At 43.1% G+C, this 21,747-nt stretch overlaps 1 protein-coding gene across 1 annotated transcript; it reads left to right on the top strand.

Moving 5' to 3' along the window:
- The first annotated feature begins 372 nt into the window (after window positions 1-372).
- On the top strand, window positions 373-19,987 carry C9H4orf54 (chromosome 9 C4orf54 homolog). Its single transcript, XM_074041429.1, has 3 exons — window positions 373-729; window positions 3,097-8,536; window positions 15,451-19,987. Exon 2 carries the CDS (start codon window positions 3,128-3,130, stop codon window positions 8,498-8,500), a length of 5,373 nt encoding a protein of 1,790 aa, XP_073897530.1. The 5' UTR covers window positions 373-729; window positions 3,097-3,127; the 3' UTR covers window positions 8,501-8,536; window positions 15,451-19,987.
- Window positions 19,988-21,747: the final 1,760 nt, after the last annotated feature.

Raw genomic sequence — 21,747 nt, 5'->3', positions numbered from 1 at the left:
TTTTCATATTATGCTACTGTCAGAGACCCTAAATATAACTGCATCCTCTTACCAACTGGTGGATGGTTTGCCTTCATTCTTAATTTCTTTAATCATGTTAAAATTTTACATATTATGATACATCTAATAAGACTTTCAGGGAATGCTAAGAAACTTTCTCTACAGAGATATAAATAATAATGCTGAGTCATTTCCTTTGTTGCTCTTTGAATTCCCATATAAAGTTATCAACCAAGTGTGCCTGCTTACTAAGGGTTAAGGCTGGTGGAATTAGTCACTGTTAATTGCTCAGTAGTTGAGATCAGATAGGCAATCACTGAGTTCATTTGTAAAAAGAATGACTCTAGTCATATTAAGGAATAAAAGGCTCTATGGCTACCAGTTGACTGCAAGTTATTTTAGCAGAACTGAGAGCATACATTTTCACAGTAGCATAAACTGACCCAGAACTCTGAAAATGATAGAAGGCAAGCATTTGGTAGTTCATTGTTTTCTTTACCAAAATCAGCCAAAAATTCATTGATGTTTTTCAACTTAAAAGTTTCTTTTAATAGAATCTGTCCTAATCCAAATTTTCAGTTTGTTTGATTTTTAAGAGAATTTGTGGTTAGAATTAAACCCAACTTTCTGGAAAACAATCTTATTTAAAAAAGTTTTTCCTTCAAAATTTTACCTGTATTGGCATTCATTTAACTAGAAAGCAGAAAAGGAGCTACACATATTTTGGAGGTAAGTGCCTGCTTAGAGCAACCCTCTCCTTTTAACTCTTGGGGAACTTTGGTTATGGCTGTGTTTGTTGAGGGAGCCAGATTCTGGGGGAGATTTTCAGAACTTTGGATATCAAGCAATTATGATTTAACCTATACCCAGGGGCCCTGACCTTCCAATTTTGTAATTTTCCAACTTTAGGAGAAACTCTGTGGAAATCTGTTGTGTTGTCATGACATACAGGGCCATATGGAAAGTGCTGGAAAAATTCCTCCTTAGACAATAATTGCCTTGATGGGCAGAAACTCTGCCTTCCATTCAACTATGGAATATATGTGCCTCAGAGTGCTTGAGGTAGTCTTCAGAGTTTATCAGCCAAAGCACGGTCAGCCTCAAAGCAAAGTTAAAATGGGGAGCTGAAAATACCCAGCTTGCCTGAAGGAACCAACTATATTTTATTTCACTTTATTTATGGGATCACGTTCTTTAATCCTTGGGTACATAATGTGTATGCAGGTAAATTATGTGAATAATACTAAAAGTTACATGGTTTATTTGTGGTCATACAGCTGAAATTTCCTAGTGGATAAATTGCTCTTAGTAATTGATTATCTGGACTCCCTGTTGGTATCTGAGAGTGGAAGTCAGTAAGGGTGTGCAGCACAGTGGTGAAGATCCAGACTTCCCGGGTTTTAATTCTGTCCCTTAATTTCTTCACATCTTTGTGTCTCCGAGATGAAACATAAATTGGCACAATAATTTTCTAATTCATCAGGCTTTTATCTGGACTAAATAAACTAATATACATACATTCAAGAGTGCTTCGAGTAGTTCCTGGCTCAGAGTAAGCACTCTTTGATTCTCTGGTGTAATTATCATTATTATCAAAAAACTAAGACTTTAGGCTATTTCTTTTTCCTTTTCCCCCTCTTCACCTCAAGTTCTGGCTTTGCATCCATATTGTTGTTCCTGATATTTCCAGTCTTTCCTTATGTTTTTAGTGGCGGTGGCATGGGCAGAGGAAGTTGTACAGAGAATGGCCAGGCTGGGCTGTCAGCATCCTGATGTGTGACAGTAGAAGCTTCAGTTGTTAGGGGCTCCCACTTCCTACCTACCCACACGCCTATTCAGAGGAAGGAAAATTTTTCAGTGTGGGAGTGGCTTTCATGTTGGAAGGGGATGGTGGATAGTGTTATTTTTGTTTCCCACAAATGTGGATGTTTAAAATAGGGCTTTATTCAATCAGCGTGAGTGACACATAGACTATGTATAGTGGTGGAATTGGGCCTGGCAGATGATGAAGTCCAGATCTCAAAAAAATCAAGTTGTGGTTCCCCACCACAAGTGCCCAGGGCATTGTTCTGAGGCTAGCCAACACAGACCCCCATCTTGGGTCTCTTGGCAAGCCTGTGTGCACAGCTCCTGACTTGTCTGGAATGGCTGCGTCTCAGAGCAGTGAACTGGGTTTTGGCTGTGTTTCCATGGGGCATGCCAGCGGGTCACATTTCCTCTCTGAACCTCCCTCCAAGCCACACTGTACTCATGAAGGGTAAGCATATTTGTTGTTCTTCCTTGCTTTTTGACTCTGTGCCCCGCAGGGCGTGGAAAATAGCCAGCCAGCGTAACTGAATCGTGAGGCTGAAGCTCAGGCTATATTTAATTTAGGGCTTATTGTCTTGCCACAGGTTTACATGGTTAGGCAACGTTTTTTGAGACTGATAAAATATTGTAGGTATTTGAAGTAGGGTCAATTTTGGCCCAAGGTGTTCCTTTTTAGTGACTATAATTAAAAATTTATCGCAAAAGCTAATATTCCAGGTTTTTGAAAATTTCTCTTTTATACTTTGGGTCAACACAGTAAAGATCCTATAAGAGAGTTCCTGTTTTGAAACAAATAGGTTAAATTGCATAGAGTGGCACTTTGGGGAAAGAAGGATGAAATAATTCTTTTCCTATGAAAACTTTTATTACGAGAGCTCATCTTACTTGGTTCTCCAAAGAGAAAGACTTTGAGACAAATATAAAGCTACCATATGTACAGGGAGATTTCGAAATATTTCTGGAGTGTCCTTAATTGATTTGAAGTGCAGTGCAAAATTTGAATTTTGTGTAAGAACATGGGGAAAAAATCCATTTAATCAGAGGCTTGGGAGACAAAGATGGCAGTGAGGAAAGAATGAGTGTGGGCTTGCTAGACGTCTCTGTAATAGAGTGCACAGGACGTTTGGTTGATTTGAATTAAAAGCCACATGCCTCCTCCACCCCCAGCCTCCTCTTTTCATCGCTTTAAAGCCTCTTCCCTCGATCCTCAAGTGTGGTGTCAATGTGACTAGGGAATGGACACTAAAAATATTTCTGGAATGACGTGACCTCTCTCGCCCCATCCAGGAAGGGGACAAGACTTCACAAGAAACAACACATGCTTTCCTTTCATTTCTGGGACTCCCGGGGTCGACCTACAGATGCTGCTTCTTCCCTGGCTGATGGCATTCGGACCTCCAGCCACCCACGGTGCCAGGCAAACAACTGGACAGGGCAGCTCAGCTCCAGGACGCTGGCCACAGTCTCAGCCAGAGCAGCAGCCCCCCAGCAACAGACCACCTCTGCAGCCCCATCCAGAAGCCTCCCCACCCGCCTCAGGCTTGCCACAGCCACGCCACAGGGGCTGAAGAGCTTGGAGGTGGTGGCTGTAGTGGCAGTGGTGCCTGCAGCCTTGGGGCCAGTCCAGGCACGTGGGACCCTCCTTCAGGCAGCTCTGCGGCCCCTCCAGGACCACAGAGGGACCTGGGATAAACCCGGTGCTCACCATTGCCTCTTCCTTTCTCTGAAACCTGGGCAAGGGCTCAGGATGGAAGCTGCCACTCCTAAGCTGAACTCTCAAGTCAGCCTGGTGGAAGTGGAGGACCGGGTAAGTGGAGCTCATGACAGCCAGAAGCAGCTGCCGCTACTTCCCAAGCCTTCAGCCTTCTCCTCCCAGGGAGAAGCAAAATATGTGGAGATGTGTACTGCAGCAGCTGGCCACAGGGAGAGCCCCGGGACCTTGAACCTTACCCTGGAGCCCTGCCCTGGGGATCAGAGGGCCTCCAGGAACCCCAAGGAAAAAGACCAAGATGAACCCAGCAGTGGAGACTGGGAGGCTTCAACCCTCCAGAAGAAGCCTGCTTCCAGTACCCAACTCTGCCACAATCACGAGGCTGGTATCACCTCACCCTCCTCTTCCTCCCCAGTGGACAAAGCAGAAGATGATGGCCTTTCCAAAATGGATGATTCCACCGCATCACTGGGGGCTCTGGCCACCTCTTCTTCATCTTTAGGCTTTGAGAGTGAGAATGAAATGAACGGCCAACCCAAGGGAGGAGATGGAGGGAAAAAAGCAGGAGGAGCAAGAGGAGGAAAAGGGGCAGAAAGGGGAGGAGAAGGAGGAGATGGAATAGAGTGCAGAGACATTATTGGCAAGTCCCAGGGCAGCAGGGACGCCCCGAAAAATGAGGAGGCACACTACATCACCACCCATGAGATCCAGCTGAGTGAGGTGGAGCAGGACATGGATTTCGACGTGGGGCTGGCCTCCCACTGGGACTTCGAGGACAACAATGTGATCTACTCATTTGTGGACTATGCTTCCTTTGGTGGCAGTGACGAGACCCCAGGGGACGTCACCACCCCCACGGAAGAGGACGATGACAACAGCTGTTACCTCAGCACCACTCCTAGCACCAATGCCACACGGACACCCAGCCCCACCAGCAGCGACCTGGCTCGCCTCAGCGCAGGCAGCAGTGGTCGTGACACCAGCAGCACGGAAGTGGGCAGTGGTCCCTCTGACAGTGACCCTACTCCCCCACCCACTGGACCTGGCACTGCCACTCTGCCTGAGCCCTTGCTGGAGCTTCGGGAGGCAGCTCCAGGGGCAGCCACCACCACCACAAGCAGCTGTGGGAGTGCAGCAAGCCAGATCCTCCTATCAATCAAACCAACTTCCCGGGCTATAAATGAGCCTAGCAACGTGCGTGCAAAGCAAAACATTATTTATGCTGCCAAGCATGAAGGCGACATGAGCCTCCGCGTCTCTACAGCTGCTGAACACAATTCAAGTTCGCTGAAGCAAAACTCGGCTGCAGCCGTGGCTCAGGACCATGCAAAGAAATTCATTGCAGTCCCTGCTCGCCTGCAAACCAGGTGCGGGGCAATCCGGGCAAAGGAGCTGGTGGACTATTCTAGCGGAGCCTCCAGTGCGGTGAGCGAACTGGACGATGCGGACAAGGAGGTGCGTAACCTGACCTCCCGGGCTTTCCGCAGCCTCGCGTACCCCTACTTTGAGGCTCTGAACATAACCCCCCGAGAGTCCTCCACCACTCTCTCCGAAGTGGGCTTTGGACGCTGGTCGACCTTCCTGGACTTAAAATGTGGGGGTGTTGGAGCCAGGGTGGAACAGAGCCTTCTCAGGAGCAGTGCAGCCTCGGTGGCCGCAGGCCTGAGGAAAGGTGGTGGAGCCAGGGCCGCTGCAGACCAGCTCTACATCCAGTCCAAGAAGTCCCAGACCAAGGCCTTGGAGTTCGTGGTCAGCAAGGTCGAGGGGGAAATCAAACATGTGGAGACTCCCCTGTGTTTCCAGAAACAGGTCCAGACGGGCTCCCGGGTCGTCACCCTTCTGGAGCCCCTGAATTTACGTAGCGAGAGCAAAGCCAGTTCAGCCACTGGACCCAGCAGGACCACCAAAGGCCCCAGCAAGGGTCCTGGGTCGGTGTACACGGATGATGGCTCAGAGACCTCTGAAAGCAGCAAGCCTGCCTCCCGTGCTGATGGCCCCCAGAAGAAGTCCAAGTTTGCTTCCAGTCTGCTCAAAAATGTCATTTCCAAGAAGATGCAGCGGGAACACGAGTTCAAAATGGAGAGGGGAGAAGTCTCGGATACATCCCACCACAATCTCCCTGGCACCTCCAAGGAGACAGAGGGCCCTCCTGGGGCTGAGAAGTCCAGGGAGAGGGGCCTGCAGCGGCAGAATTCTCGTCACTCAGAGGCTGGATCCGAGTACACCGTGATCAGTGTGTCTGATGCAGGTGGGGAAGGGTCCCTGGCTGGCTCTAAATCTCCAATATTCAAAGCCAGTACTCCTCGAGAGAGCCACACAGGCTCCGGTAGGAATTTCGCTGATGGCCACGCAGAAGTGTGTGAAATTAAAAAGAGTGCCTCAGAGACAGTGAAGGGCATCTTCCTCCGAAGTCAGAACAGTGCCTTCCGGTCATGGAAGGAGAAAGAGGCTGAAAAGCAGGAAGAGAAAGTCCCCATAGGAAAGCTGAAGCTTCCCAAAGGGGGAGACTGGAGGGCTGATCTTGGGGAGATCTCTGCCAGCAAGTCCACCATTATGTCTCGCCTCTTTGTCCCCAACATCCAGCAGACACCCAAGGACAAACAGCCAGGGAAACAGGCCACCAAGTACCCTGCTGCCCAGACCACCTCCACAACAGTGATTAGGCCCAAGGCTCCCGAGATCAAGATCCGACTGGGGAGTGTGCAGCAGCCAAGTTCTGACTTCAACATTGCCAAATTGCTCACGCCCAAGCTGGCTGGTGGTAGCACCTCTAACCTCTTCAAGACCATTGAGGACAACAGCAGGACACAACAGAAACTCTTCCGTGGGGACAATCTGGAAAAAGTGCCCCAGTTCCAGGTGAGAGATGTCAGAGACAAGTCCAAGGTTCAAGGGCCCCTCCACCAGGTGAGAGATGTCAGGAAACTAATCAAAGGGTCAGGAGATAGCAGTGATAAGGGCAGTGTTACCCCAGAGCAGGGGCTGACAGGGCCCAAACCCAGGCAGCTGGCTGCTGCAGCTGGCGGGCCCAGGTCCTTGTCCCCCATGGTGATTACATGCCAGGCAGTAGTGAACCATCGAGAAGACCGCGTGGACCGGGACTCCAGGGAAAGCATGGGGAAAGGGAGCAACAGTGGCAGGATTTTGAATTCCTCCTCCCCTGAAGGTACCGTCTTGGTTCACAGGGCATCTGGCAGGCTGCCTGTGGCCACCATTGCCCCCAATAAACCTGAGCAGGGCTCTTACCTGCCTGTGCTCAAGATAGTCTCCAAGGCTTCTGCTCAGAAGACCCCAGAGAAGCCCAAGGATGAGGACATCAAGGAGGAGGGGAAAGCCCCCAAGCCAGCCCGGAATGCCCTGGAAAAGCTGACTGCTGCGGTGAGGTCCATGGAGGAGCTGTACAGCTTCAACAGGAATGAGTGGAAACGCAAAAGTGATCCTTTGCCAATAATGGCAGACAGCCATGTCCTGTCGCTCATTGCCAGTGAGGAGAGGGAAGGGGTTGTGGGTCCTGAGGGAGATCCTGATAAACTGGCCAAACGGCTGGGTGAGGTAGAAGATCTGGGCACAGGAAACAAAGGTGGTGTGGTTCTGCGAGGGGCTCCCATAGAACGCCTGCAGAGGAGACACTCCAACCCCAGCTCCGAGAGTGTGTCTGCCCGGGCAGCTGTCTTTGAGAACATGGCCAGGGAAAGACCCCGCTCTCTCTATATCCCCCCAGTCCACAAGGATGTGCAAAGAACCCCACCCCTGCAGCCTCTCCCCCCATTCCCTGGCAACCGGAATGTGTTTACAGTGAGTGCCAGCAGCACTCAGAAAACCGGGGGTGTCGCGGGCAAGTTCCCACAAAGGCCTTCTCCAGAAAGCCCTTCAGCAGTCAAGGGCATCAAATCACAAGGACTCCGGTCCCTCAAGATCTCTCCGGCCACCCGAGCTCCTCCCGATGAGGCCGCCAACAGGAAAGGGAGCATAAGTTTAGAGAAGAGCAACAGTGACTGTGAGAATTATCTGACCATCCCCCTTAAAGGAAGCTCTGCAGTAGGGGAGCAGCCTGGCAGGCCTGGAGCTGTAAGAGAGGGGCCCCCCATCTCCTCGGCTGCCACTCTCTGCAGCTTACCCCCTCTGAGTGCACGCAGTCAGGTGCCCAATAGTTCCAAAGGATCTCAGGTCAGTGGAACGAGCAGGCCAGCTTGGCGTACCAAACCTGAGAACCCCCGGGAGACAGTAGCTGCCCCCACCGGGCCACAGAGCCCTGAACATACCCCCACTGCCATCTACCACCAGCAGCAGATACCCTTTGCCATCCAGGGAGCCCAGCCACAGGTCCTCTGCTTCTCTCCACCTGGCATGCCTGCCCCAGCCCCTGCAGGCCCAGCTGCGGTCCCCACAGACCCCTTCCAGCAGCCACAGCCTCAGCAGACTCAGCGCAAGATGCTCCTGGATGTGACCACTGGCCAATACTATCTAGTGGACACACCAGTACAGCCCGTGACCCGGAGGTTGTTTGACCCTGAGACAGGGCAGTACGTGGATGTACCCATGACCTCCCAGCAGCAGGCTTTGGCTCCAATGTCCCTCCCTGTGCCTCCCCTGGCCCTGAGTCCTGGGGCCTATGGACCTACCTACATGATTTACCCTGGGTTTCTGCCCACGGTGCTACCCACCAGTGCCCTGCAGCCCACGCCAATTGCTCACACTCCAGGGGGCAGTGAGCTGTCCATGGCAGCAGAGCCCCAGAGCAAAGAGGCAGCTGTGACAACGTTCCCTGAGGCCCCATATTTCATGGCCTCTGGTCAATCTCCCACCTCCACTTCCTCCTCGGCCCCAGCAACCACATCCCAGCTTGTGGGGGCAAAGGGTTTTGCTCAGCTGCACGGAAAACCTGTGATCAGCATCACATCGCAGCCCCTGGGGCCACGGATCATTGCTCCCCCTTCCTTTGATGGCACTACCATGAGCTTTGTGGTAGAACACAGATGATGAGAAGTCACAAGAAAACAGAACAAGCCACTGCTGGTGAGTGAATTTTACTTTGCTGATTAGATGGACAGGGTACAAACAATTCTGTTTCTTTGTGTTTGAAATGAGAGGTTTGCAGCAGAGGAGTCTGTGTCTAGAAGCAGGCATTTTGGAAGAATAAGGCTAAATCTCATGCGTTTTATGAAGGAGCTAATTTTCTTTCCAAGTTTCCTCCTTTCCTCACTTCTCAGTCTTCTTTTCCCTTTGACCTTTTCAAATTGCCTGAGTGTTTCTCCCACAAGAGAATAAGAGGGCAGAGAGCCATCAATCTGTCTCATCAGTTTTAGAAAAGTTTGGCAAGAGAAAGAATGAAAACTCTGGATTTGGGGGAGCAAAGTCCCTCTTTGTTTCTGACTGCCCTGATGACACAGGCATCACATCCTAGATCACTGGAAACATCTTAGCTGTTTGCTTCCAAGAAGTAAAGAGACTCAAGGACTGTTGTATTAGGGAGATTTTTTTAAATTAGCAGAAATGCTTCTCTCTTGTCTTCCTTCACAGTTTCCTTTTGAAATTTTTTTCTTTCTTTTTCCTTTTTTCTTTCAGTTGGTTTTTGAATTGGGTCTTGTGCTTTTGCCCAGGCCATCCTGGATGGTGGTTCTCCTGCTTATGTCCACATAGCCTGGATTTTAGGTGCTTACCACCATACCTGCTTGTTGGTCCAGATGGGGTCTTGCTAACTTTTTGCCCAGGTGATCTCACACGAACACACACACACACACACACACACACACACATGCGCACACACGTTGACCTCCACAAGAGGTTCTGAAGCCATAGTTGCTCTTTGGATGAGGTTGTTGTGCTTGATCTGGTCCTGCTCAGTCTGAATCCATCATGTTCCATGGCTAATCCCCATAGGGCACTCATTTTCATATCTGCGTTCTCTCCCTTCAGAAAAGAATCAAACTTCCATGTTTACCACCCTGCAAAGGAAATCAGAGAAAACAGATTCCTAACACCTGGGCTAATTCACACTCACAGACAGGAGTCCTTGCTGTAAATACAATTCATGCAACTTGATAGGAGGACCCAGTTTGCCTAGTCTAAACCAGGATACTTCAGGTCAAACACAGGAGACAGAGTGAAGACACCTTCTGAGAGAAGCCCAAAGGTGTCAGAGCTGTGTGGCAGACTTGCTCCTCAGACTCCTGCACCTTCAGAGAGGAAAAGACTGAGGTCATACGTGCATCTAGGACTTCCACTCTTTGGTAAAATCACAGTAAATAAAGAAAAGGAGAGAGATAAGAGAAACTTTATTTATGCTTTGATAAGAAAAATAAGCCATTATTCTCTTTCCTCATCTCACTGAAAAGGAAGAGAGGAGCAGCGTTGCTTTGTGCAAGGGAAAAGTCTTAGGGACTAGGATGCTCATATTTGAGTCACACAGCTTCTCTCTAGCTGTGTGAACTTGGGCATGTTTAGCATTCATGTGTCATCTCTAGTGGGCACAATAATACCTATCCCTCAGTGTGTATCTGAATGTCAAATGCTAGGGCATATACTGCAAGCTATAAAGCCTAATCCAAGTTAAGGCAATATTTCTCCATATTATCATATTAAGACAGCATTAGATACCATTCAAAATTCTTGGAGCTTTCTCTAAGAACTCAGGTGAAAGTGCAAACCTCATTTTAATTGGGCTCCAGAAATAGATGATTTGAAACGTACCTTTCCAAGAGTCTGCTAGAGGCACTGTGAAATTATCACAAACAGGGAAGGGAGGGAATTAAAGATAAATAACATATCTTTTGTTTGGTTTGGAAAATAAAGAAATATTCAATATTCCTGTAGAAGAGACTCTGCACTGAAGATTTGTTTTGTAGAAGAAAAGGAAAACCTACAGGCAAGAGTGTTTTAATCTGCTGGACAGGTGGTATGTTTACCTAGGGCTATTTTGGACCAGTTAATCCTGCAAGGGGTTTATGTAGCTGTGGAGGTACAGCAGCAAGGGTGGAGTGCCGGGAGCAGAAGAGGGAGTGCCAACCATGGCACTCTGGCATGCTGTGTCTTCCCAGCAGCTGCCTTTGGCCTTTGTCCTGTCTGCTGAGTCTGGAAAGATTTGGGGTTGTTTCCATCAGATACAGATATAAATCAGAATTTTGCTTATTTAAGACAAGAATAGCAGTTTTTGAAGTTTCCCGCCTTTTGAAAGAACAACCTTCATCTTAGTAAACAGCCCTAAAGATAGAAAGGCAAATATTGGCTTAATTTAAGCATACTCATCAGGAACTAAGCTTTTTGGTATACAGGCAAAACTCTAGCTAGCTAAACTCAGATATGAATTAAACCCTTCAAAACTTAGTCTCCTGAAAGTTTTATGCTATTTTCCAAAGAAAAGCCAGATGGATAAAATGAAATGTATAGTTTTTTCCTTGTGCAACAGTCTTTAAAACATTATTCAAATATTTCCAAACACAAATTGATGCTCCTTGATGTTAATGTGAGAAGTCTTAGAAGATACTTTAAGCTCAATATTTTCTCTGAAAATTAGGCTTATTACAAGGATTTTCCTATGATAGGGTTTTATGTCCCTCTTTCAACTTAGAAGTTTCACAAATGATTTGATCCAATCACAATGTTATACAGAAAAGTAAACCTGGGCTTAGAAAAAGGTGGTTCCCAGACAGTGAGAAAGTCAGGGTCGGTGAAGCTGACTCTTTGCTCCTGGTTCACATTTTATTCCCTGCAGGCTGCTCTTCCTGCTCCTTGGTAGAATATGTGCAGTGGATGGAGGCTGGCAGAGGACAGCCTTTATCTGCCAGCAAGGACATCTGGGATCTACTTCCTGGTGACATTTGTCTATTAATCATCTATGTTTTCATTTGCCTCTGGACACTTGTAAAATACATATTTGAAGGAAATGCGCTAATTTTTCTCATTCATTCAATGAACATAATTTCATGACTACACGCTCTACCAGCCACTGCATGCTCGACCCACATGTGACTCAGTATGGTCCCACCAGTCAGGAGCCCACACTCCATCAGGAGGAGGCAAACCCCTACATTGTACAAAAACAAAAACCAGTGTTTGGGAACTGTCCTAATCTTTAAGATGCCTTCCAGCTCAGAGAATGAGAATTTCATCATCTATTTTTAGCACCACTTTGTGACAGGGAGCTTCTCTTTTTCTTCCTTGTATATATTTGAGTGTAACCAGCTGTCATTGGCCCTTTCTGATTACTCTATTAGGAATTTTCCTTTAGTTTTTTTGCTTTTATAGCTGCACTTTTCTCACTTTGTTCTGTGGTCAATACCTTGTTATGCCACAACTTATCTAAACAGATAATTAATAACAGTGTTTCATTATTATTTAGCAATATCATTGTATGTTGGAATAAGTGGACAAAGCTAGATAATTTCACAAGGGCAGAAAGATAAAATGAATATATTAATGTTAACAAAAGAAAACTTTAATTGGTCTGTTTACTTTAACTATGCCTGTTAACATAGTGGGTGACAGCCTAAGAAGATTGCAATTACTTTGTTCCATTTGAATGTCTTTTCGTTGTTGTTGTTTCTTCATTTCTGAGTGTGCTTATGTCTCTTCTACATTGTTGATCTTTCTTTTCTCCTTTCTTCTCAGAGTTATTTCTACTCCCTGGATAGGACCCTACAGGTCAGCCAGCAACTTAAGTGAGGGAGAAAGCTGGCTTGGGGAGAGCTGTTTTCCTGGAGTGTCCTAAGGGCTCCACATGAGTCCTTAGATCATCAAACCAATCCCTTTGTATTAAAATTGCAGGAGGAAATTGGGGCTTAAAAAGTGAAGTGACCCTTCTTTATTCAAAATGTCCCTTTGGGGTAGAGCTGGGACTAATTCCTCAATATTCCATGCCAGACTCTCTTTCAGATATGTTCCTTCGGCTTCTCTTTTTCTGAGGCCACTCTTTGATGATCTTACTTCCTGGTATCTGTGATATTACTGTTTTTATTTCCTCTTAGACAAATGAAAAAATAACTTGTCCCAGATGGAGAGTTGTTGAAGTCCTGGCCTTAGAGCTCCATGGCCCCCGCTCTTCTTACACAGGATCCCCTTGTTTACCCACTTCTCTGACTCTCTGTGCTCCTTTTTCCTTTTCCTTTCACATCCCTTCCCTTATTTCTCCTGTTTGAGTCAGACCTAGCTTGTCCAAAAATTTTCAGCTATCACATTTTGCCTCTTAGCCAACCAGCCTGGTAAAAGATTAATTATATGACACATCTGTGTCCTTGTGCGGGGCTGGAGATCATAGGTAGGAGTTGGCTGACTGTGATGCTGCTAATTTTCCTAACTTTAGTTTGATTGAAAGGAAAATAAAAATCCTACCCAAGAGGAAATAGAATCTTCTAGCCATTTCCCTGCCATGGTGTGTGTGTGTGTGTGTGTGTGTGTGTGTGTGTGTGTGTGTGTGTGTGTGTGTGTGTGTGTGGAGGAGAAGGGTAGAGGAAGGTGATAAGTTAAAAGAAAAAACCTGACCTTAAATCTGACAATATCCAGCACACTGAGATTCTATTTGTGTTTTTATTTTGATTACAAAAATCAGCTATCCTTAAAAAATTTTATGCTCCAAGAGAATAAGCAGAGTGGCATACTGAGGAAGTAAGCCAGGCCCAGAAGCAAAGAAAAATCTGAGCCAGTTTCAGGATGCCTAAAGGCTATGACTCCCTGGGGAGACTTTGTGAGCATGTACAGAGAGGGAGGGGGAGGAAGAGAGAGGGAGGGGGAGGAAGAGGGAGGGAGGGGGAGGAAGAGAGAGGGAGGGGGACAATGAGGGAGGGAGGGGGGCCTCTGGACACCTATGGATTCTAGCACTTCCTTTGAAGAGCAGCTGTGTGGCTTTGACTGAAGTGCAAGTACACAGAAGTCAAGCAGCCCCAACTCAAATTTTAATACTGTTACTAGTCTTGTGAAATGATTTGCCGTTTGGTTTCCTTATCTGTAAAATGGGGATACCTTTCAGAAGAGTTGTGAAAATTGAACCATAAACCACAACAAAGGTCATAGCACATAGTACATGGCAGTAAGTAAGTGTTTAATGTCCCCTGCAGCCTAGAATTTCATAAACCTCCCTCATCTTCTCAGGGCTCCTCATCAGAGCAGAAAACCTGCCCTATCTTTGCAAACACGCAGGTCAGCATCAGGAGCCATGCTCTGAATTTCCCAAACTGGAGAGTATTCCCACAATCTCCAGTCCCCTTGGACTTGGCTGTGTGTCAGGGTACTCTAGTATCATCCATGGCTGTCCAGAATGTTATACAACTCTGGACCTCGCTTGCCAGCTGCATGTGGTGATTTTCCTCTCTGTCGGGGCACAGGCCTGAGTATAGCAAGGGAAAATGTGGCCCAGCATGCCTGCTGACACTGTCAGGTGTTCTGGTTCTAAACTTGTGGGAAGCCACCCAGCCACACTCACTGGCAACACACTGTGGTCACTCCATCATCTCTACTCTCTCCTTCATGACCCATTGTACCCCAGAAAATGTTTTTAAAAATTATTTTTAAATTATTTTATCCTTAGTAGGAGTTGGAGCAACTTTATTATTTTCAAGCTTTCAAATAAAGTTTCTGTGAAGTTAATGTAAGCAGAAGCAATACCCTATGAATATTCAAAAAAGGCAACATCTAGATGATTGATTCCTAAATTATAATTACAGTGTATCGTATGAACAAATTTGTCCTCCATTTCTCAGACTGTGATCACAATCCAGTAAGGAAGACTGTCTGCCTCTCTCTGTGTCCTATTGGTGTCTTTTCACTCTGCTCAAGGAGACTTGTGATGGGACAGAACCAGAGTTATTGTCAAATCCCTGATCCATGCTGAGATTATTCTTAGTTTCACAGCTTCTTTTCCTACTCATGTAATTAAATTTTCTTTTCCTCCTGCTGTCCTATATGTCTATTCTAAGGTGGGAAAACAAATTTAGAATATAAGCAATCAGTCAGATCCCAGGGTGCTGCAAAACTGTGGGTGTTACATGCTCCAAACATGCAACAGTTTCCTTCTCCTGAAGATCTTTCCTCAATAAAAATACAAAACAATGAAATAAACATGAAGTATATACACACAAACTACTATTGTTCTTCTAAACTTCTGTTCCTAAAGCATGTATTTAATAGCCCTTTTTCTAGATGACAGGATTAAAATATCCCTTTTGCATATTGGTTAGATAGCTATTATTTGCTATTTCCTGGAGGTTATTTTTCACATGATTAAATCTTCTTAATCCCTAAAAAGTGTTACCTGAGGTCCACTCTATTTCTGTCTTCTTGGTATTATGTTCAAATATCAACTTTCAGGTGCTAAAAAAGATTCCTTAGGCAAAATTCTACTAGATATACTAAAACTTACATAGAGGCAAAGAAATAAAAGGATACTTTCAGGAAGCTTCTGAATAACTCAGTGCTGTCTTAGAATGGATTTAATGAAGTTATAGTTCTAATCAGTATATCTTATTTAAAACAAAGTGCACCATGTGAAATTCCACAAAATTTAGTTAGTGGTCATTGGCTTTATGAGAATCATTACTGTAGCATTTATTCAGGTAATTAGATTACTGACTCATAGTAAATTTCAAATGTTGCCATTTACTTTAAATATCAGATCTGCATACTGACATTAGGGGCACATATACTGGTTTATCCTTGCTGTGAATTATTTCAGTGAAGCTAAACATTTAATTCTAAAATAATTTTTGAATAGTTGATTATATTTAGTTCAATTTTCAAACAGAAGTTCCACAGTGGGCACTGTCAAGTAGGTGCAGAAATACATTTGCCAAATGCATATTAAAATGTAAACTTCATTATTATTTTTAATGAGATTAGCCAAATCATTAAATAGCATGTTTTGACATTTTTCTTGCTCCTTTAAAAGTGAGATGTGTTTTTAAAACTAACAATCTTTGATGATGACTTTTTTTTTTTTGCAGGAGCAAGACAGAAATACAGACTGTTCTTCTTTAATCTTAAAGTTGTGTTGTAATAGCACTGAGAGTTCATCTGAAAACCCTTCCACGTGTGTCATTCTAATTTTTACTTCCTATAAGCCACGTGTGTAAGTTTCTATATTTTCCTGAACAACTCTTTTAAAGCAGTTTTTGTTTTTTCAATTTTACTAAGATGACTGAATGGTTGCATTTCCTCCCCCCTCCCATAAAACTATTTCTTTTTATACTTTAATACAGGATATAAGCGTCCTTTTCACCTCCTTTCCTCCTGCACTTGTGACCAGGCAAACAATCCAATAAGCATTTGCATGGTTCATTCAAAACATACAAGAAAATGGGATTGGTTTTGTTGTAAACCAAGTCAGCAAATAGTAACTTGGAGTACACATCACCTTACAGAATTTTGGGCTACATCAAATGTAGATGGCAGAGACGTAGCACATATTTAGGTTTTATATATGATGGGTCTGCACTTTGATTGATATACAGCCAAACCTCATCATTCTTTGAATTCTTTCATCAGATTTGGTATGATTTCAAAGGTAATTGTGAAAAGACAGTGGTTTTTGGTTTTTGTGCTTTGTTTTGATTTTTATTATTTGTTGCCTTAAAATAGAATGGCTTGAAATATTGGAAAGCCAGTGATTGCATTTAAAATGAAATTCTTAGTTTCAGAAAGGTATAAAATATCTATGGCCTTTTAAGAATCTGACCTTTGTTGTGAGCATGTGACACTGTTTTCTTCAATGATTCCCTCCACAGTTCCCTACTTCTGTCACCACAGATTGTTTAGAGTCTGGAGTGTCCTGTTTGGGGCAGAACATGCACTTGAACTTGCTCCATCCCTAATCATCCAACATCTCTCAAATTACAGCACTTGCTCCTGTGAGGCAGGTTTAAAGAGATGATAAGAATCCAAACCACAAGATCTTTCATTGACATTCAATTCTGCCTCAGTTCTAATCCAGTTCTGAAGGCTGTTTGAATGAGTGTTCCCAGTGAGTCTTGAAGAGCTGATTGAACAGATACATATTCATCTTGTCATAATTAATAACTTTGTTAATATATAGTCAACAATATTCTATTGAAATAATTATTATATTCTAAAGGAAATATCCCTTTAAACTTGAACATTCTTTCAGACTTTCTTTAAGGAATCTCCTTTTATTTACTTATTTGCTTAAAGCTAAAACATTCTGGTAATTTTTTTAGCCTTATTTTATTTTAATGTTTATCAATATTTGGTTTCTGCTTAAAATAGCTTCTTGAAGCCACATAATTTTATGCTATCATGAGACTTATTTTTGTACAATTTATATAATCTTATTACTTTGTAGTTATGTTTCCCATCCAGACTCTGTAAAACAAACAACAAAATTCAATTTCACTTTCTGTTCCTTCCAAAAGAGGGAAAAAAACCCAAATTCTTAAAAAAATTCTCTTGGATAGAGAAAGATTTGTGGCAGGGGTTGTCAGCTATGGCTATAATTCAATCACTCATCAAGCTGATGAGCTGTGAAATGAAGCTTTAATCTTCAAGAGACATGAAATATAAAGTTTGGTTAGGAATTTTTTTTTTTTATCATAGAAGTCTTCTTACTAAGGTATATGAATAGATTCACTCCAGAACTGGAGAGCAAATCGTACAGTATTAGGACTTCATTTTTGGGAGAGATTGCTGGGTACAAGATCACTTGAAACAAGAAAGTAGAATTCATTTCAAAAATCTCAAACCTGTAACACTCATGGCAGCAGTATAAAGTCTCAAGTGTTTGAAAGTGAATAGTGAAACTAACGTAGGGTGGGGATGGGCAGAAACAATACTGGTTTAAAATTTAGGAGACTTTTAAGGAAACCTAGTAGCCATCCTGAGCAATCACTACTTGCCAGGTCCTCAAAACAGAAACACCATTTTCCCTAGAAAATGTGGTAGAGTTGAGGGTTTTGGAGCCCATAAGCTATTGATCAATATTTATCTTCAGCAGATCTGAGCCTTAACATTTTTCACTCTGAAGTAATTCAGGATAAAACCTGGGAGAGGAACTTTTCATCTGTTGGTTCTGTCCAAGAATCTTAGCCTTCTGGAAAGTTGTCAAGGATGTAGGCAATGCCTAAATGGTTGAAAATGAAACTTTAAACCTTTAATGTTCTATGAGTACCATACCAGGTATCAATAATTTTCTGGTTCTGCATTTCATCAAACCACACAAATCTGTGAGGCCATTTACTATCTCAAGTGATGGGGAAAGAATATTTTCATAAGCATGACATAAATCTCAATCCTCATTTTCATTATTTTGTCTTTTCTTGAGGTTGCATAGATATTTGAATGAAGTGGTTATCTCTTACTTTTTCAACCAAAGTGAAATAAAACAAAAATCTATGAAGTCTTCCAATCCATAAAACTATTACCCTAACAATATCCTTTAACTACTGAACTACTTTTTGTGTTTCATGTTCATGAAACTAATAATAATGCATTTCCTAAAAAGAGCCTTAATCTTGAATCTAATCAGAATTGTGGAGTCTGACTTTTGCAATTTCCTCTCAGGGTTACATATTCCTCTCAGTTTTCCAGAAGAACCACAGAGCTTTGTGTGCAAAAATTATGACCCATTTCCTCTTTTTTCTCGGTTGATGAAAGGGTCATGTTGAAATAGGCTCCATTTGACTTGTTTCTGGAAAAATGAACACATTTGTAACCAGTATGAAAATTCACCTCACCAGAATGTATTTTCTTGAAAATACTCATTGAAACTGCCCTCAGGATTAAATGAAGTCTAGGATTAAATGATTTAGTATATAAGCTCTCTGTATGTCTGTCATTGAATAAAAAAGCTAAAACAAATTACACTTTGACAACTTTATGATAAATCTCAATGATTAACATGCATTTCAAATTCATTCTTTTATTGATAGGAAATGTCTAGTGATATAAATTCTTTTTTCTTAATTTCAGATTTGACTTTATCATCTTTGCTTCTTAAAAAGGATTTAATGCATTTTAATTACTTTCATCCTTCATAGAAATGAAAGCCTGTGTTTGAATGTGAGCTGAATGCTCACATGACCTGAAATAATACTTTGAACTGCAGGACAGTATTAATTCCTAAGTAGCGTGACTATGATCTTGTTCTAGGTATGCATATGGGCATGGAAAAACACACTCAGCAATAGTCTTTGTATTTAAAACTGTCATGGCTTCCTTTTTCCTATGTGGTGCTTCAGGAGTTTCATTCTACAGTTTACAAGGTGTAGGTTTGCACCCCAAATTCTCAGGGTATGTTAATTTACCCAAATACTTGAAAGAAAAAGGTGCCCTGTATTTTATCAGTACTGTTGAGGGGAAAAATTATGTGTAAGTTTGTTTGGCAAAACTGCTTATAAAAATCAAATCCATAAACTATGTTAGGCTTCTACATAATTTCTAAAGAGATATATGCGTAGATAAGATAAATATTTTCAAGAGACTGCTTATATATATTCTTACTTTTGGGTCCTAAGGAGACCTCACAGGTGCATAAAATCATTAATAAAGCATGTAGGATTTGCGAAATGGTGCCTTGAACTTGAATCCAAACAGAATTGCAGACTCTGGTCCTCTGGAAAGAAACCATATCTGTCTGTGACACATGTGGGTATAAGGCCCAGGGGAGGATTCTGAAAATTGGACTCCTTTCTGTGCCCCGTGTCTCAGAGGAGAACTGAATGGTCATAGCATCCTTTATAAATTGTCAACATTCAGTATTTCATGATGCAACTGGAGTACATTATTAGATTTATTCCTATTTGATTCATAATGGTGCAGAATAAAACACACACACACACACACACACACACACACACACACACACACACTCATTTCTAGTTTGAATTGTTTTTTAAGTTTCCGAATTGCTTTTTACAAGTTAGGGTTAATGGCATAAAGTCCTTCTTAGGACTTCTTGAATTACTATACCTGTATTCATTTCCTAGCAGGTGGTCCTTTCTTTTTCTCCCCCCTTTGAAGATGTGTGTTTCTGTATTTACATATAAATTCTATTCTTGTATAGTAAACACTGGTGGTTGAAAGGAATGTGAAGACTGTAGAGGTTATGGATGAATAGAGGAGAGTACATTGTATAATAAATAAGGAAGGATATTGGGCAACGCTGAATACCCTGGACTATGAATAAAGCTGGCAGTATAGGGAAAGAATGTGAAGTTTTAAACTGCAGTCAACATAGGAATCTTGGTGGAAAATTCCTACCTGAGATTTGATGTGATTTGATGATAAAATGTTGTGAGCTTTGTCTAAGAGGACTGTGAATCCAACCCAAGAGCTCCAGGAATTGCCTTTTCAGTGCATTGCATATGGAGAAAATGACTTAGACAAGGTTCTGTGAGACTAGCCTACTTACCTTTAATTGCCAACATTTGTAAATGATTGTGCAATCTTGTGTATTGGTTTTTTATTTTGACTGTTCTGAAAAAAAAAGTTTTGTTTTGTTTTTTCCAGTAAAAATAACTGCAAAGAAAACATACATTGTTTGTCTTTATTTTAACTCACAAAGCATGTTTTGGACATTTTCATTTTCTTCTGGCTTTTAGCTAAAATACTTAATTTAACTGACATACTCTATTAATATTTCACATCCAGGTACAATTCGTTTTATCTTGCTGTGATAACAAGTGTCCACAAATTTAGTGGCTTAAGGCAACATGTATTTATGATCTCACAGCTATAGTTGTTGGAAGGTCTGGTATGGTTTTTTTTCCTTGTGCCCAGAATATTTCACCTGGCCAAACTGAGTCTGGCCTCAAGTGGGCTTTATTAGGGAACACTGTGAAGAGCACTGGCCAAGGTATGTGATAAAGAATTACTTAGACAATTGTCCCCACAGGCCCACCCAAGGCCCAAGAAAGTAATGTGGTTATCCTTTTCAAAAATATTAAATCAGAAGGTACGCACTGTGCACACCTACTGCACACTGAGACTCAATACTAAAACTCTTTCCGTAAATCACTCTTTAGTCAATTGAAGTCACTGTAAACCTTAAGACTGAAGCCTCAGAACACTTGACACCCACACTTCAGAAAGAAGGACACCCAAAATTCCTCACTCATATCCAAGGGTTGGGAATACAGAGCAAGAAATCAGTTATAGGCCTTATATTTTTCCACTTCTGGCTTTCAGTTCTTGTTCCCAATGAATTTTCAAACCACATTCTCCATGTTGCCTTGGGAAGGCACCTTTTTTCTCTGTTCTCCATTATCCTGCTAGACCTCCTTGCAGCACACAAACTCAGTCCTAAGTAATCCAGACTCAGGGACTATCTGGGTGACAAGATTTTCCTGAAGATTTACATAAAGGGGGTGGAGATTAGCAGGTAGCCCACCACATCACAGGCAGCTGCATCAGTAAACACCTTGAACCTGACCCACTGGCATTCCTATTGTTAGCCCCTGCCCACTCTAGCATGAAGTAATTTTCACTGGTTATTGAGTTCACTTATGCTTCAGCCATTGTACTTATTGGGGGAGTCCTCTCTCTCCCTTTTTACTCAACTTCCTGGGCTCCCAGCTTGTTGGCTCTTAACCCTCCAATTTCCTGTGGTTTTTTTTAACCCCTAGAGGGCAACTTTGCTACGTAATGGAGCCTTAACTTCTACAATCCCACTGCACTATATCCAGAAAACCTTACCTTCAGAGTCAATTATGCCCATTGTTCTAGTTATGTATTGCAGAGCAACAATTTACCCCAAAACTTAGTGGCTTAAAATTAGCAAAACTCATTTGTTTGGCTCATGAATCTGCAGTTTGGGCAGGGATAGACACAGAAGGATTGTCTCTTTGCACAATGGCAGATAAGGGGCTAGAAAGTATACTCCCATGTTGGCTCACTGACATGTCTGACAAGGTGATGTCAGCTGTCAGATAGGATCTCAGCTGGGCCTGGGAACAAATGGCCTCAATTCCTCTTCATTTGAGCATCTTGCTGCTTGGACTTCCTCAATACATGGCAGCTAAACTCCAACAGTGGGTATCACAAGACACAGGAAACAGATGCTGCTAATTGCATAAGGCTATGTCAGAATAGATGAATGTGGCATCTCGCTTCATCTCTATCTGCCAAACAATCACAGAACCAAAACTCAATGGACAGGAGCATAAATCCCACCTCTAAATGGGAAGAGTGCTAAAGAATTTGTGGACATGTTTTAAAATCACCATTCTCATTAAGGGGTATTTAAAAACAGATGCTTTTTAAGAAAAAGTTCTAAAGTCCATTCTTACATA

The sequence above is a fragment of the Castor canadensis genome, chromosome 9, assembly GCF_047511655.1.
Source record: "Castor canadensis chromosome 9, mCasCan1.hap1v2, whole genome shotgun sequence".
Classification (NCBI taxonomy): Eukaryota; Metazoa; Chordata; class Mammalia; order Rodentia; family Castoridae; genus Castor; species Castor canadensis.
Note: the sequence above shows the minus strand (reverse complement) of the source record. Positions and strands in the feature narration are given on the sequence as shown.